The sequence below is a fragment of the Lissotriton vulgaris genome, chromosome 6, assembly GCF_964263255.1.
Source record: "Lissotriton vulgaris chromosome 6, aLisVul1.2, whole genome shotgun sequence".
Taxonomy (NCBI): Eukaryota; Metazoa; Chordata; class Amphibia; order Caudata; family Salamandridae; genus Lissotriton; species Lissotriton vulgaris.
In genome coordinates this window covers 1123600497-1123617704 of record NC_141694.1, presented here as the reverse complement: position 1 = coordinate 1123617704, position 17208 = coordinate 1123600497, and the positions used below count along the sequence as shown (strand labels likewise).

General features: G+C 41.9%; 1 protein-coding gene across 5 annotated transcripts in view; it reads left to right on the top strand.

Annotated features, from left to right (window-relative positions):
* The window catches only part of MERTK (MER proto-oncogene, tyrosine kinase), a 366926-nt gene that overhangs the window by 211362 nt on the left and 138356 nt on the right, over window positions 1–17208 (top strand). For all 5 annotated transcript variants that reach the window (XM_086927212.1, XM_086927213.1, XM_086927211.1 and 2 more), the window contains one exon: window positions 6250–6401. In XM_086927212.1, the coding sequence (XP_086783338.1) occupies window positions 6250–6401 (152 nt within the window). The remainder of the gene's footprint in view (window positions 1–6249; window positions 6402–17208) is intronic.

Here is a 17208-nt window from a genome sequence, read left to right as displayed (position 1 = left end):
TGACACACAGAAGAGATAATATTAGGTGCACCAGCTCATTCTGTACTGCAAACTAAATAGGTCCAGACATCAATTTTTATTTTGCATATCAGTGCTTTCTGGGGGCTGTAGTCTCTGCTGACTTTAAGCAAAGCAACCAAACTAAATGACGTAATGACTGTCGAATTGTGAAGTGACAGCCAGGTCTGGGTACAAGGTATTTAGGAAATGATCTGGCGAGTAGACTTCGTTCACCGGCACTTCCACCAGCTATCCAATTTACGATTTTCCCTGAAAGGTATTTTTCCACATTGCGAGAATCGGCCATTTATTTACTTGTACAAGTTGGAGTTAGAAGACAACAGTGCGCTGATAAACATCTTGGGAACATTTTTGAAGCTCACTTTGTCATTTCCATGCCACATCTGCTTGCGCGAGAATGCGTTTGGTTTCCAAATTGTGTGTTTTCTTATAGCTAAAAAATGTCCATACTATCCAAATCTAAGTAATATGAACCATTGTTTGGTGATTTTTAACCTGTTTGGAACATGCACTGTTGTGCAATTCAAGGGCACCATATTACTAAGTAAATTGTGTCTTTAGTAAAGTTGCTCAAAGCTCATCGTAAAAGTTTAGACCGAATCGCTGAATCAGCTGCAGACTGCAGTCCCCTATTGTCCATTATCAAAGAGGGCGTTAAATGAACGGCCTCCTCTTTATGACGCGCTGCTCTGCAGACGCCTTTGAAGGAAGGTGTGCACTGCTGCATGCTGCACACTACCGCACGCCTCACACTGCTGCACACCTCACACTGCTGCACGCTGCACACTGCTGCATTACTCACACTGCTGCACGCCACAGACTGCTGCACGCCACACACTGCTGCACGCCACACACTGCTACAAGCCACGCACAGCTGCACGCCACGCACTGCTGCATTACTCACACTGCTGCATGCCACACACTGTTGCACGCCACACACTGCTGCACGCCACGCCATGCACTGCTGCACGCCTCACACTGCTGCACGCCTCACAGTGCTGCACGCCTCACAACGCTGCACACTGCTGCATTACTCACTGCTGCATGCTGCACACTACCGCACGACTCACACTGTTTCATGCCTCACACTGCTGCAAGCCTCACATTGCTGCACGCTGCACACTGCTGCATTACTCACACTGCTGCATGCCACACACTGCTGCATGTCACACACTGCTGCACGTCACACACTGCTGCATGCCACATACTGCTGCACGCCACACACTGCTGCATGCCTCACACTGCTGCACGCCTTACACTGCTGCACGCCTCACACTGCTGCACACTGCTGCATGCTGCACACTGCTGCATTACTCACACTACTGCATGCTGCACACTACAGCACAACTCACACTGCTGCACGCCTTACACTGCTGCACGCCTCACACTGCTGCATTACTCACACTGCTGCACGCCTCACACTACTGCACGCCACACACTGCTGCACGCCACACATTGCTGCATTACTCACACTACCACACGACTCACACTCCTGCATGCCTCACACTGCTGCATGCCACACACTGCTGCATGCCACACACTGCTGCACACCTCACACTGCTGCACGACTCACACTGCTGCATGCCACACACTGCTGCATGCCACACACTGCTGCATGCCACACACTGCTGCACGCCACACACTGCTGCACGCCACACACAGCTGCGCGCCTCACACTGCTGCACGCCTCACACTGCTGCACACTGCTGCATTACTCACACTGCTGCATGCTGCACACTACCGCACGACTCGCACTGCTGAACGCCTTACACTGCTGCATGCCTTACACTGCTGCACGCCACACACTGCTGCACGCCACACACTGCTGCACGCCACACACTGCTGCACGCCTCACACTGCTGCACGCCTCACACTGCTGCACGCCACACACTGCTGCACGCAACACACTGCTGCACACCACACAGTGCTGCATGCCACACACTGCTGCACACAGCTGCACGCCCCACACTGCTGCACGCGACACACTGTTGCACGCCTCACACTGCTCCACGCTGCACACTGCTGCCTTACTCATACTACTGCATGCTGCACACTGCCACACACCTCACACTGCTGCCCACCTCACACTGCTGCATGCCCCACACTGCTGCACACTGCTGCATTACTCCCACTGCTGCATGCTGGACACTGCTGCACACCTCACACTGCTGCACACCTCACACTGCTGCACACCTCACACTGCTGTACATCTCACACTGCGGTATGCCTCACACTGCTGCACATCTCACACTGCTCCATGCCTCACCCTGCAGCATGCCTTACACTGCTGAACGCCACACAACACCACCACATCACTCTAGGACACCACCACATCACTATAGGACACCACTACATCACTCTCGGACACCACCACATCACTCTGGGACACCACCACATCACTCTGGGACACCACCACATCACTCTGGGACACCACCACATCACTCTGGGACACCACCACATCACTCTGGGACACCACCACATCACTCTGGGACACCACATCACTCTGGGACACCACCACATCACTCTGGGACACCACCACATCACTCTGGGACACCACCACATCACTCTGGGACACCACCACATCACTCTGGGACACAACCACATCACTCAGGGACACCACCACATCACTCAGGGACACCACCACATCACTCGGGGGGGCACTACCACATCACTCAGGGGCATCACTAAGGGGCACCACTATATCACTCAGGGACACCACCACATCACTCAGGGACACCACCACATCACTCAGGGACACCACCACATCACTCAGGGACACCACCACATCACTCAGGGACACCACCACATCACTCAGGAACACCACCGCATCAGTCAGGAACACCACCGCATCAGTCAGGAACACCACCACATCACTCTGGGGCACCACCACATCACTCTGGGACACCATCACATCACTCTGGGACACCACCACGTCACTCTGGGACACCACCACGTCACTCTGGGACACCACCACGTCACTCTGGGACACCACCACATCACTTTGGGACACCACCACATCACTCTAATACACCCCCACATCACTCAGTCCAACCACATCATCACTCAGCACCACAACAGCATCACTCAGCACCACAACAGCACTGTCCTTGCTTGCTACCAACAAGCATTCCCATAGCCAATAGGACTCGCATTAGGAAAATGTAAGTTATTGGCTTTGTGAATAATAATGCTATTAATTTATATATTTTCAAAGCCAACACATATTAAAAAAATGTCATTTACAATACCAATACCTCACATTTTCCTAATGCGAGACCTATTGCATTGCAAATGCTTGTTAAATTTGTAGTGCCCCAGTATTGATGCCAGTAGACACCAGTGACAAATGCCATTACACTCAACCAGTAACCTGTGAATATTCAGGACCCAAAGCAAAAGCCTTGTACCTGTGTTTTGGTCTTGGGGTGAATTCCTTGAAAGAGGGCTTTGTGTAGAATTTCATTATTCACTCAATGGGAATGTTTTTTCCCTTAATATGTTCACTCCCCATAATACTGAAATATATCTTCTCTAGTGAGCTCTGCTTAATTCCACATAGAAGACTGTGCGCAGTTCAGAATGAAAAAAGGTTGCAATGTAGGAGGAAGCAAATGCAGTTTAAAGGTGTGGATGTGTATCAGCTACAAGAGTCCAATATAATTAAAAAGTTGGCAAGCAAGTTTATACCAACATTTGCACCAACTGACTAGTGCAAAAATGTAATTTAGACTACACAATGAAAACCTTATTTGGCGCAGATGTTAATGGAGCATTGGTTGCCAAATAGTCAGATACCAGTGCATGGTATGTAGACTGGTCACATATGTTTTCTGCCTCGTGGGTCCAGAGTTGGCATCACCATTTTCTCTCCTACATTAGAAAATTTGACCCTCAGTGTTCTGAAAGCATTAGAGCCCTTCTTTCTTGAACTTAGGACTATAACTCAAGGAGAGTATCTAAATGGTATGGCCACCTGCAGTGTGCTAAAAAAGTATGTAAAAAAATTTGAAATAGTAGAAGCACTTTTGTAGACAATGGAGCAACAAAGGGCCAATCATATCTGATATAGGCCTTCTGCTCAAACATTCCAATGCATATCTTTATTTTTCTCCTTGCTTTATTTGATTTATTTCACAGATTTTTATAGCGCATGGTCACCAGAGGTATGTGTGTGCTTTACTTTTAACAATGATGCGACACAGAATCTTTCTTTTTTTTTAAATAAAATCTTTATTGGAGCATTTTCATAATTTTATCCCCTCCATAATTTTACAATAAAAAATAATTATTATTAATACCCGCTACCCCCCACCCCCCCAAGCTTGAGTTTATACATAAACAAAACAAAAATAGGAACACAGTACTGAAAACCTGACTGTTTTGGTGTCCAAATTATAGTAACCATAATATGCATTTTCTGAATATATAGTTTAAAACAAACTAAATTATATATAAAAAAAAATTATCAACCCAGATTCTGTATCCAACATGTTAGTGGGTCCCAAATTTTCAAACCCGTCTTTTGTTTCTTTCTACCTTTCTTTCGGTATATAGCCGTTTCAAAATTATATGTGGCCAGGTGTCTTGCCCGCCATTGTTCAAAAGCCGGAGGGTTATCGTCTAGCCATGCCGAAGCCAAACATAATCTAAATACAGCCGCGGAAATAAAGATAAGCACTTGAATTTCTTTTGGCCTGGTATCTCCATCTAGACCTAGTATTAATTCTGCCGTCGTTATTTCAAATTGTAATTTAAAGATTTTAGATAGAAAGGTGGATATTTCCCTGCGTATTGTACCCAGTGCAACACATGTCGCAAATATATGTACGATATCTGCCTCGTGCTGTTTACATCAAGGACATTCTGTACCTCTGCCTGATCCCCATTTGGCGATCTTGTTTGGGGTATAATATAACTGGAGAAAAGTTTTGTAATATTGTGCTTGAAGGTTTGCCGACATTAGCCATAATTGAGATCCCTTATATGATTTCTCACAGGTTTCTTGCATCACGTCTAGTTTTTCTTGCCATTTTAATGTATATATCTGATATAGGCCTTCTGCTCAAACATTCCAATGCATATCTTTATTTTTCTCCTTGCTTTATTTGATTTATTTCACAGATTTTTATAGCGCATGGTCACCATAGGTATGTGTGTGCTTTACTTTTAACAATGATGCGACACAGAATCTTTCATAGAGTCATACATAACAACAGAGCAACACCTTATAGTATAAACAAAGATACATTATTTATTTCATTGTCTAATTTAGAACATTTTACCGTCAGTTTTCTAAAACATTGTAGCCGTTCTCTCCTGGCTTGGGCCTGTAACTCGAAGAGACAGCCTTACTGGGATAGCTTTTTGCAGTGTCTATAATGGTATGTAAGAAACATTGGAATGTTGAGAGCTCCACTGAAAACATTGGAGTTGCAGCATGCCAATAATGTTGATATAGACCATCTGTATCACCCAACATTCCAATGTTTGTCTTTCTGTACCTTCCTTTTCAATTAGAACACTTGCATGCAGTATGTTCTAACAGGATTATAGTCATTCGGCTTAGGGCTATATCATACCAGTTATAATGTTATATTCTAAACCCCTTATTGGAAACCAACTAGGACCTTCTATATCCAGACATTCAAAGTGCTTATAGCAATGTCTTTGGTCTTGTGTTGGAACATGTCATAAATAACAAAAATCATATAAAACCTTATACTGTTCTGTACTTTGCAGTGAAGGTAAGTTGAGGATATATCAACATTTCAGTGCTCTAACAGATACCCACACCAGACATTTAAGAGGTTTCTTGTGGTCTGAGGCATTTGATTCATTTACCTTCCTTGAGATTCAGGGTAGCTGATATATTCCTCCCTCTTGACGGTGCTGCTCAATTATCTGCCTGCTTATGTATGTTGTTAAAGGGCTTTAAAAGTTTCAACTAGGCTAATATAACAGACAAGCGAAGGGTGTCATATGTAGGCACTGAAAACGCTGAGGGCCTAACCTTGAATCTAAAACTGCTTTTTGTTTCCAAAAATCCACATCTTAAGTGTTACTGTAGCATTATCTACCAATTAAAAGAACACAAGGGACCCACCTATTTCTTTGCAACTGTGCTATAGGAAAGTCTGGGTAATGAGTACTTGTCCTCTAGAATATGCTATAACTTGAAACCAGTTGCTAGACTATGTTGTTTTCTAACTACACAACTTTGCTCCCCAGCTCCAGGTGCTGCACCGCTTAATGTCACCGTGTTACTAAACGAGTCTCGGTCAGTACTGGAGGTACACTGGGCACCTCCTCCCTTCAGGGAGTGGAATGGTGTGCTTATTGGATATTGGCTGCGGATCCAATGGGAAAGTGCTGGCGTTTCGGTGAGTACAAATAGCAATGTGTTCTCTTTTCGTCTGATTTTTTTTTTTGAGTTGAGCATTTTCATTTCAACACATAATGTGCCCTACACGCAACTATCTCGCTATAAAGTTTACACCCTGTTTTGTAACTCTTAGGAACACAGTTGCTTCCTTTTCTTGAAGAACCATTTGCACAAAATGCATGATCTGTCAGTCTGACTATGCTTTTATTATTTTCCTTTTGACACTGCACTTTCATATTTTCACAGCCTGTCGGCATGACAAACTGAGCCCATTTATTTTATTTTCATGCTTAGAGAATATTATAACAATATAATACATGGAATGCTGTAATCCCTGTATAAATGGCAGTCACTAATGTCCTTATAATCAGCGACTTATGATGCACCAAATCGCCAATTATAATGAAAAGACATCAGAACTCAACTGTTATAACGTAATTACAGTCCAGTTGTGAGGTTATACTTCCTGCAGAGTCAGCAGCCAAGGTGAAAGGCAGGACATGTCAAGGAGCATAATTAAAGCAGCTGTTCAAAACAAAAACTGAACTTTGCTTTTCTTTCTTCTGCTCTATTTTAATATCATACAATGGCAAAACTAGAATTTTTCAGCATGTTTCTACACCTTCTGTGCTACTGCAGTTATTTATTTATTTATTTCAGCCTCGTTCCTCTATATGGTTATAGAACTCCTTGGTGACCTGCGATATCCTTATAATGTATGGCAGGGGATACTTTACATCTTATGCATTTATGTGGTAACCTTAGTGCGGAGTTAATGGTGGTGGAGAGTCCCTTACTTCTTTCAGATGTCCAGAGGCTAAACACACACATACTGGTATTGCTAGTTGCACAGTGACAGGGGTCACTTTTTTGTGGAGAGAGCCAATCACGATTTATTCTGCAGTGCCTGTTGACTTCAGGTTAGGTTTCCAACAACATCTCCCCCTCAACTCCTGCTTTCATTCGCAGAGGCCCAGTGCCTGGCAGACTAGCCCCTGCCTGACAAACGGTGCAAAACTTTGAACCCAGATGAAATTACCTCAGTGCCTCAGCTAGAGTTTCAAAACTTTACCATCCATTATGTACAGACCTTCTGTGAAAGTCATTTTCAGTTCTCCTTCGGTAGTTATGGTTTTAGTTAGCAGCAGACGCATGCTTATGATGACTGCCCACTGTCATCAACCAAAATGTTAGCGCTTCTGTAATTCCCAAAAAGATATTTGTAAGGGGTAATATATATATATATATATATATATATATATATCTTTGATTCTATTGTGCCTATATTCTGTAGAAGGGCTGCATTTATTAATTTTAGTTGAATAACAGTGGCAGTGCAAGGGAAAGAGACTTAGGCAGACACAAGTACATATAAGACATTGCGCTAAAACAATAATTGAACAAGGCTGCTCTGTATTCAAAACATATGTACTGTATGTACTCAGATCACAGCTTCTCCATGTTTGATTAATTTAATTTAATTTAATTGTGGGTTTATATAGCGCTAGAATCGACTCCCGGAGGAGTTTCTCCGCGCTTCGACCGCTGGGGAACCCGTCCTGGCTCACCCTGAGAGATGGTCCCTAATGGGTATCTCTAAGGTGCGACCAAGCATCCCCGGCGGTCTGGGGGGGCCGTTGTGAAGATGAGGCAAGCTAATGCCCAGAGTTGCCGAGTGTGGTCCCTGACTGGAGTAGGCACCGAGGCGAGAATTATCAAGCCCGCTGACCCTGGTCCACGACCCTGCCGCGTCGGGAATCGAACCCTGGTCCCGGGCCGTCCTCTGCTTACGGGTCTGCCGCCTCTAACCAGCGAGCCACACCACTTATACTGTGGTTAAACACTGCTGTGCCTAGAAATAAAGATATTCAAACACTGCCCATGCTACTGGCCCATCCTGCCTTTTCTTTTGTCAAAATGTTCTTCGTTTTTGGTCTATGAGGCACCCTTCAACCATGTATTTCCTGTTGCTACAGTAATGACCTCCGATTATGCTAGGTATGTTGGAAGATACTTTTTCCCTTTGCCTGATAACTAATTCCTTATGGCCAACAAATATATGCTATATTGTTAACTTCTTCTGAAGAGAATGACATAGTATGCTCCCAAAATATTGCATGTGTTATATCGCAAGACCAATATATCCCATCCACTACATCAACCTAACCACTAAACTGCTAAATAAGTACAATAGTAGTGATATACTTAACTTGGTGATGGAGGAGTAGGTGATGCAGTGGCTGTGATATCACTGTAGGGTGATATTATCGCTTTCGATTTAGTGTGATGTAATTGAATTACATCAATGTGAACGTTATTCTCATCCAAGACAGCACGTTTTTTTCTTTCTTGGTACATCTGTATCTGTGCCAAATGTCTCTTGTCTCTGGAGTTAGCTTGTTGGCACGTGCAGGGACAGCATGAAGATACTAGCACCATTTTATTCTGTCGGTCTGTTATTTTTTCTAGCTTCTTCTCCATAAAAAGAGCAACTCTAGAAACATATATATTATGAAAATGAATTAACGCTTTTGTCTGCAAGACCTTCCCAGATACCTTCTTCTCTCTTAAGGGGGGGGTTAGTAAATGTGTTTGAAGAACATTTCAATTCATCTCGCTCTTCCTGCCGCCATCTTGTAAAATCTACATCTTCTGTTTGCCAAGGCTAATTCCATAGGGCTAGGGCTACGCTAACCCCTTCAGATCAGTATAATGTAAAGGGGTGTCACACTCAACTGTGTTCTCATTTGAACTCACTGATGTTGCTGAAGCCATTTAGAGGACATATTCAAACAAATGTAGACATTTCGAAGGACATACGTGGCGTACCATTGGATGAAATGTCATGGCATACAGACATTTAAAGACCGAGATGGTCGAATGGTCCATTTTCCCCTAAATGTTTGAGTAGCCACTTGAAAACTGGGGCAAGTAAATTATAAATAAATAGACAGGAAGTTCCACTTATAATATGGGATCCTCCATGAACTAAAATGATTGCTAAGTTATACTGCAGCATGGATATCCCTTTCTATAAAGAGATAAATACGTTCAGTTATTGTCTAGTCAGTATTATTTGCAATGTACCAATACATTGTTATCAAGAAAAAGTGCTTGTCAAACCTCAGGTAATGGAAGCCATGAAGTAATTTATAAAGAATTAATGTAAAGTTCACATGTTTATAGGCTGGGGTGGATCGACTGGTTTCAGACAGCAGAGATCAATCAGATAATTTGAGGGTGTGAGTGTTGCTTGCAGTCAGTGCGCCAGAAGCTCACATTCCCTTCAATGTGTGTGAGCTAAACCAACTTACACAGATTGCTCTTGATCAGAGCACATGCAGATTCCCTCTCTAGAGCGCACTTCCTCCAAACCAACTTTTGGCCAGAAACAGGTCAGATTGAGAGTGAGTGACTACTCATTGTTTCTCCAAACCCATTAGCACCGCCACGGCTTGTCGACATGAGCGTTCACCTGCTCATTCCTCCTTTGGAGGATTTCAACACTGTAGAAAAGGCAACTTCGATTACAATTGTAAAATGCATCCTAGACACTGAATTATTACCTGATTTAGAAATGGTGCCATATTCTTCAAACCATTCATAGTATTGTCCCCTTAGCAAGATAAATCCACTACATTTTTAATTAGTGCTCTGAACAGAAACTTCTTAGGAATATCTTAACATACGGATGAATGTAAAAAACTGCTAAAAGCTATGCTTTCCATTTCCTCTGAATCTTCATTACAAGCTATGACTTAAAATTCTTTGCCCGCTATGTTGAGTTCCGCTAGCTGTTTCTTTCTGCCTCAAGCAATGATGAACACTTGTTAAAATTCTCACTTTGAAATAAATTTGATATTTGTAAAGGAGTTGCTGACATACTCTACTGCGAGTCTTAGTCATATGGAAAGCTCCAGGACTTTTTGCTTACTACTCACTATAGACATGCAAAGCAACGACAGACTCAAAAAAAGGGAAGAGATTAAAACTCTGGCGCCAGCCTCTTAACATGGGTTTTTCTGCTGCATTCTACTTGTGGTTACTTATGCCATTTTACCCATTGGTCACTTCATCAGTTTGCAGAACTTAGGCTCTTGGGTTGCTTTCTGTTCCTCTTTACAGTTGGTGCGGGGATCCACATGTTGACCAATTTTAGAGAAACCAGGAAAGCAGTGTGAACATCTTGTGACCAGTGGATAGAAAATGTTAACACAGCATTGTCTTGGGAAACAAAACTGTGAGCAGTAAGTCGCACCTCTTTTGGAATCTCAATAACCACAAAAAGGTGGCTAACCGAAATGTCTTGTCATTTTAGGGTAGTCTTGGAAAATGTGGCTGTGCTTTACAGTTTATTAGATGTGGCTTTACTCTTGGTAAGGATATTTAATATCCTGGTTATATATATATATATATAAAGCATATTTTTACTGAAAGAAAGGCGAAATGATGTGTTTACCACTCTAGGGAAGTTAATTATCCTGCAAATGAATTCTGCACTCTAAATTATGTGAAATATTTTACAACAAGCTTTGAATAATAAAGGAATAATATATATATATATGTATATATATATGTATATATATATATATATATATATATATATATATATATATATATACATATATACATATATATACATATATATATACATATATATATATATTATTCCTTTATTATTCAAAGCTTGTTGTAAAATATTTCACATAATTTAGAGTGCAGAATTCATTTGCAGGATAATTAACTTCCCTAGAGTGGTAAACACATCATTTCGCCTTTCTTTCAGTAAAAATATGCTTTCACGATGGCAGTGCTGCTCTTAGCACATGAATAAGCAAACCTGACAAGCTCATCTCTGCAGGATCAACCACCTACCAATGAATCCTCCCCGGTGTTTAAAAGTAAAGATTGTAAACACAGAATTCTTTCAGCAAACATTTACACTGTCCCACGTTGCACTTTATTATTTTTCTTTATATATTTCGTTAAACATACTCTATCCTGTCAATGTACTACAAAAGAAAAGCACATTTTGGAATGTATGGTTTTAAATTCCTTACAATGCACTTTGCATTTAAAATTTGATCTCTAACAATACTCATTATTGCATGCAACACATTTGAGATGTTCCTACATTTATTTCCAAGAAAAACACACATTTCTCAAAATATTTAGAGACATAGGCCCACATGCATCAAGCACTTTTTCATTCGCAAACGGTGCGATTCCTTAAAATCGGCCGTTTGCGAATGCAAAAGTGCTTTTTGGGATGCATGAAGCAATTTTAGAATTCGTAACATGTTTGCGAATTCTAAAATTGCGGGTGCTTTTAAGAAGTCGCAGATGTGCGATTTCTTAAAAGCAATGCATCATTATTTTAAAAAGTGAAAATTCGCAAATAGGGTGCCAAATTTACCGAGTGGTTGAACCACTCGGTAAATTTGGAAAAAGTGTTTAAAATGTTGAAAATGCTTTTTTTTCAACATTCATGTTACGGACACACATGTCCTTAGGACATGTGTGTGTGCAACATGATGCGAAAAATACATTTCAGGGGTGCATGGGGGGGTCCTTTGGACCCCCCCCTGCACCCATGAAATTTTCTAAGTGCCACTCGCAATTTGCATTGACTCCTATGGGCCTTTTGGCCCATAGGAATCAATGGGAATTGCGAAAATTAACTTAAGAATTCGGTATTTCTTTGGGATTCGGTAAAAATTTCGATTTTTACCGAATCACAAAGAAATACCGAAAAAAATGATGCATAGCATTTTGCACTTCTTAATTTGCGATTCCTTATTTTTCGCAAATTAAGAAATGCAAAATGACACAATGATGCATGTGGGCCATATATTCTGTCACTGGCAAAAAACGAATAGTAAACGGATGATGCTTAAATGCTCAGAATCTCTGTAAAGAACAACAATTAATTAATAAATCATGTAATATAAAACAACGTATGTCATGTAACAGTGCAATATGGTCCTATAATGCCATCTCAAGGTTCAGTTTACTTTTATTAGTAAATTTCACCTGTATCCATATCACACACAGTTACCCACCATGCATTCTCTCGCTCTCTCACACTGAAAAGAAATTTTGTTATGAACCACAGTACAGCACAAATTTAACATTTGAAAAACATTGCTTATTGCCTTACACAAAGCATGTGAAGTTAACCCAATGCATGCTAGTTTTGGCCATTTTTTGTTGAAACAAATACACGTAAAAATTACTATGACATAAACTATATATGTTGATGTGAAAAGTATAAAATGCTATTTGTTACTGTTGTAGAGGGAGTGGATGAGCGTTATGACTTACAAGACTTCACCTCTCGTGGGTCATGGCCCTGCAACACATTTTTCGATTGCAATAAATAGCATATAACGAGCAAATGTGTGGCTTTTGTGTGAATTATGGATTAATCTCCAAATCATAATTTATGAATTTCTGTGCTTTTTTGTTTTAATTTGGAACCATAACTGCATTTTGACCGTGTACAGGTGAAGTAAGTGACCCGAATAGGGTCACCCGGGTCACCTGTGACGACCTCTCGGCCTTCCAAACAAATGTCGGCCAGACAGTAGAGAACAAATAACAAAAGTTATTTATTAATATTGCTCTGCAGCGGAGTCCAGTCTGACCAGCCTCATGAGATAGCTGCAGAGGGACTGACTCCTCCCAACCTAATATCAGTTATTATACATTTCCAATTCCCCAAGAACATGCCTAGACTGGAAAATTCCGTTCCAGGCAACAGCGAACAAAGGAGGCAAAGAAGGATGAGTTATGGTCCTGGGACCAGGTGGGTATATGCTATCTCCACCTCAAGGTTACTCTGCCTGCACCGCCATTATAGAAGGTGGGAACAAGTCTATCTAACAGCAAAGGTATGCCATAATAGAGAGTACATTCATTAGTGCAGTGAAACTTGGCCATGGAGAAATATCAGCTAAGGAGACATCAAGATAGTGTTCTGCTGAGGCAAGCGATGTGAGACAGAAACTCAGCTTCAATCATGGAACATAATGGCGGCTACTAATAAAATAATGCCATTAATACTAACTTAATACAGAATGAAGTATGAGCAACGGGGCGATTACATTTTCAATTCTAACACAGGTATGATAAATTCACTTTAATCTTTGTTTTTCTGTGTTATTTATAATCATATACAAGATACAACAGTTACCTAGGCCTGGAGGTAAGGAACAGGCCTTGCCCCCAACACTCCAGGGGTAGCCAACAACCACAGCGCATAGCCTTTGGCCGTGCACAGTGGTGGTTGGCCAGAAGACCTGTTCTCTGACCTAATCCTACTTACAATATTCCATTGTCCGCCAGCCCTTGCTGAGCCCGTCGGAAAGCAGGAAAGCCTGGTTCGGGCACTGCACCCTACACTCTGCAAATAGCCAACCACCACTTGGCAAAGCTTCCACAGGGTGCAGTTGGATTGGCCAAGGAAATGGCCGCTTGCACTAGGGCTTGACTTCCAGCCAACTGCTGCACCCAACTCATTCTGCAGCGCATGGTGTTTAGCATTGCACCACCGGGTTGGTTGCAGGGCCTGTCCAGACCCTGACACCAAGCCTCCATGGGTGGCCCTTTTTTCTGCTTGTGATCTTTGGCCGTGTTCATTATTATTGGTTGGCTGCAGTCCTTGGACTTAGGCAATTCCCTATGCTCAATTATCTATGGAGGGTTAAACCTGCAGTGTGATTAGTAGACCCGTGACACTCAAAGTACAGCTCAGGGTCTGCATGTGGTCCTCCTGACCTTCACATGCGGCCCAAGGGGCAATAGCAGCACTGGGCTGCTTTTTACTTCAGTGAGTACTAACATTCTGCAATACGTTAAATAAATGGGAACTCTTTTATTTAAACGCTAACTGAACTTAAGTAATATTCTACTGATGTATCCTGCAATATTTATATAACCCATGAAACCCCACTTCCATCCTACTACAATTAATGCGGTCCTTGGGCTCACCACATACCACACTTTGCGGCTCCCCGGAAAGCGTTTGAGAGTATACATGGCTTAGAGTTAGACCATATGAACCAGCAGTTGCCATGGGGTCTGGACAGAGTCAATGGTCTGCGCCTAACACTCCGCAGGCAGCCAATCCAAGTGCACAAGGTTGTGTTCAGCGTTGTTGCCTATTGGGCATAAATTCCAGGAATTGCCCCATGTGCAATGGGGCTGACCCCAGGACCAGCTCTTAGAAAAAATATATATACATATATAAAAAATCTGAATCTCTTTACCTAAACAGAATCGTCTCATAGCCCTAAATTATGCTTTATCCCACATATTTATGCAAGTATGTTTTCCCAATGCTTTATAAAGTGTACATTGACAAAATACACATAACCTTCAAATCAGTAATCGCAGTGCCCTTTATATTTGCTCATATGCATTTAAATTAATTATTGGCTCCCACCACAACTTATTTTAAACTTGAATATACTTCAGCTTTATGTTCCACTACTACCTTTCTCACTGAAGTGGTTCCAAATGGAGAGAACAAAACCAGTATACCATCTGCATCTACCATGGTCCCTTCCTCTCCCTGATATATCTCTTTGCTTCCCAGACACTTATGTAAAAAAGCATTGGCAGAGACAATGGGTATAAGCAGTTAAAACTAAAGCCTTTGCTAATACATTTTTCCCCTTGGATGGCTGCCACAAATGTGCACACATCCCCAGTAGTTGTCTTTGAATCGGGTACCTTAAAATATTGCAAAATGCATTCAAATATTGGTGCTGTGTATGCCCACTGTTGTGAAGTTAGTTAAAATAAAATGCATTAAAATATGGTCACTGTGGAAGCACACGTATCCAGGATAGCTACATTTGAATGCATTTGACTGTATCATAATTAATCCTGTTCAAAGATTACAGCTGTGGTGCAATGCACATCAATGACCATCTTTGAACATGGTTTGTTGAAGTATATCACGTGTCACTATAAGATGCCTGCTGCACATGCAGTAGCCATCTTGGAATGGTTTATAAAAACATTTTTAGAAGACCGTGCAATTTTAATGTGGTGAGCAGTGCACAGGGCACAATGGGGCTGGGTGGAGCCGCTGCTAGGAGAGTGGTTTTAAAGGAGGAGAAAAAGAGAAGGGAATGGGGAGGAGGAAGACGGGGAGAGAAAATAGTCACGTACATGCACTACAATGCAAGGACTGACATCCTTGGAAGGATAAATTATCCAGTTAAAACATTGGTAGACGAGCATAGTCTTGGGCGAGATAATCACAAGAACAGGTACAAGAGGCATTATATCAGGAGGAGGTACGTGAGATAGGAAATAAAGCCACCCAATCATGAAAAAGGGTTGACTCACACCCCATTCTTAAGGGCAGATTTACAAGTATGTCAAACAAGGTAACGCTGCAACTAAAGTTGCTCATCTGCATTGTATAAGAGGAAAGAGCCGGAAAGCGCTATATTTATGGTGCTCCTGCTCTTTTCCCTAGCGCAAATGCACAGACTGCCTAGTGCCATGCACATAACACAAGTTGTCTTTTTAATGTCTAACATAGGTTTATATCGGAAGGATACCCTTCCAGTACAATGCACTGTGCCAGGACAAACTTTTAAACTTTACCAACAGTGGATGTGTTCTATACAGTGCAACAAGCATGCACAGTCGGACACAAATTTTATCGTTTTAGACATGCCTTAAAGATGCATCATTTTTAGGCGCAAAGCCCTTGATAGAACTGTTAGTAGATATGACTTGCCATCAAAAACATGGGTGATTGCATGGGAATACTAATGTACCACCCATGCTTCTCCCCGTTGACACAAAGCAATGCAGAGCCATGCTAGCGCTACTTTGCTTTCCTTTAAGACTATTATCCAGCACAAATAATGCTTTGCACTGAAAAGTAAATCCCAAATAAACATTTTGTTATATTGGTTTCTGTCACTTTTGTGATCCAAACCTGGAACAAAATAGCAAATGTGCCCCAAGATATGTGCAATGTATTGGAAACAATAGATCTCCAACAGTGATTTAAACCATCATGTTCCCAAAGCTCAAATAAAGGCACGGAATACTAGTGTTGCAATAATAGCTGATATCCAATTTAATTCATCTGGCCGTAGGAGAAAACTAGAAAACTTGTCTTGATATTAAGCCCAAATATTAATTACCAGATTGATCCTTGATTTAACTGTGCGTCCTTGTGTTGATTAACATGTTTCATTGCACAAATGTCTGTCAAAAACAATGGAACAACTATCTTTGTCCTTAGCTAGGTTTATTCGACATGAAAGACCCACCCAAATGTTAAACAACTGGTTTGCTGATTGTTATATAACCATATGGGAAGATACAGTGTCTGGTGGCTCAGTGGACTAATGCATTCACTGCAGGGCCTGTGTTTGACCTCATGGTCACAGGTTCAAAACCCGGGTGGTTCAGCTGCTCATCCTTTCTGAGGTCTATAAAATGAGTACCATTGAGTAGGGTAACATTAAACATCTGTAATTCAGCGGCAAGATACCCCGTTGGGGGTGAACCTGTGTTTTACATATTATACACTGACTTACTGGCTTGCTGCGCACTTGCGTGACTCGCTATTGCTTTTGAGTGCCTTCTGATTTTAGCTTTTTAAAATATATTTGCATTTGCCATATTTGTGCAGCGCAAGTACAGGTCGCAGGCGCCCTTAATCTTCTAGAGACATTGGGAATATGAGGTAGAGCTTACCTGCACCATAATAGTTTTGCCACCCGCGCTTTGCGGGACAGAGGGATACTTGGGGCTTACTGGTAACGCTT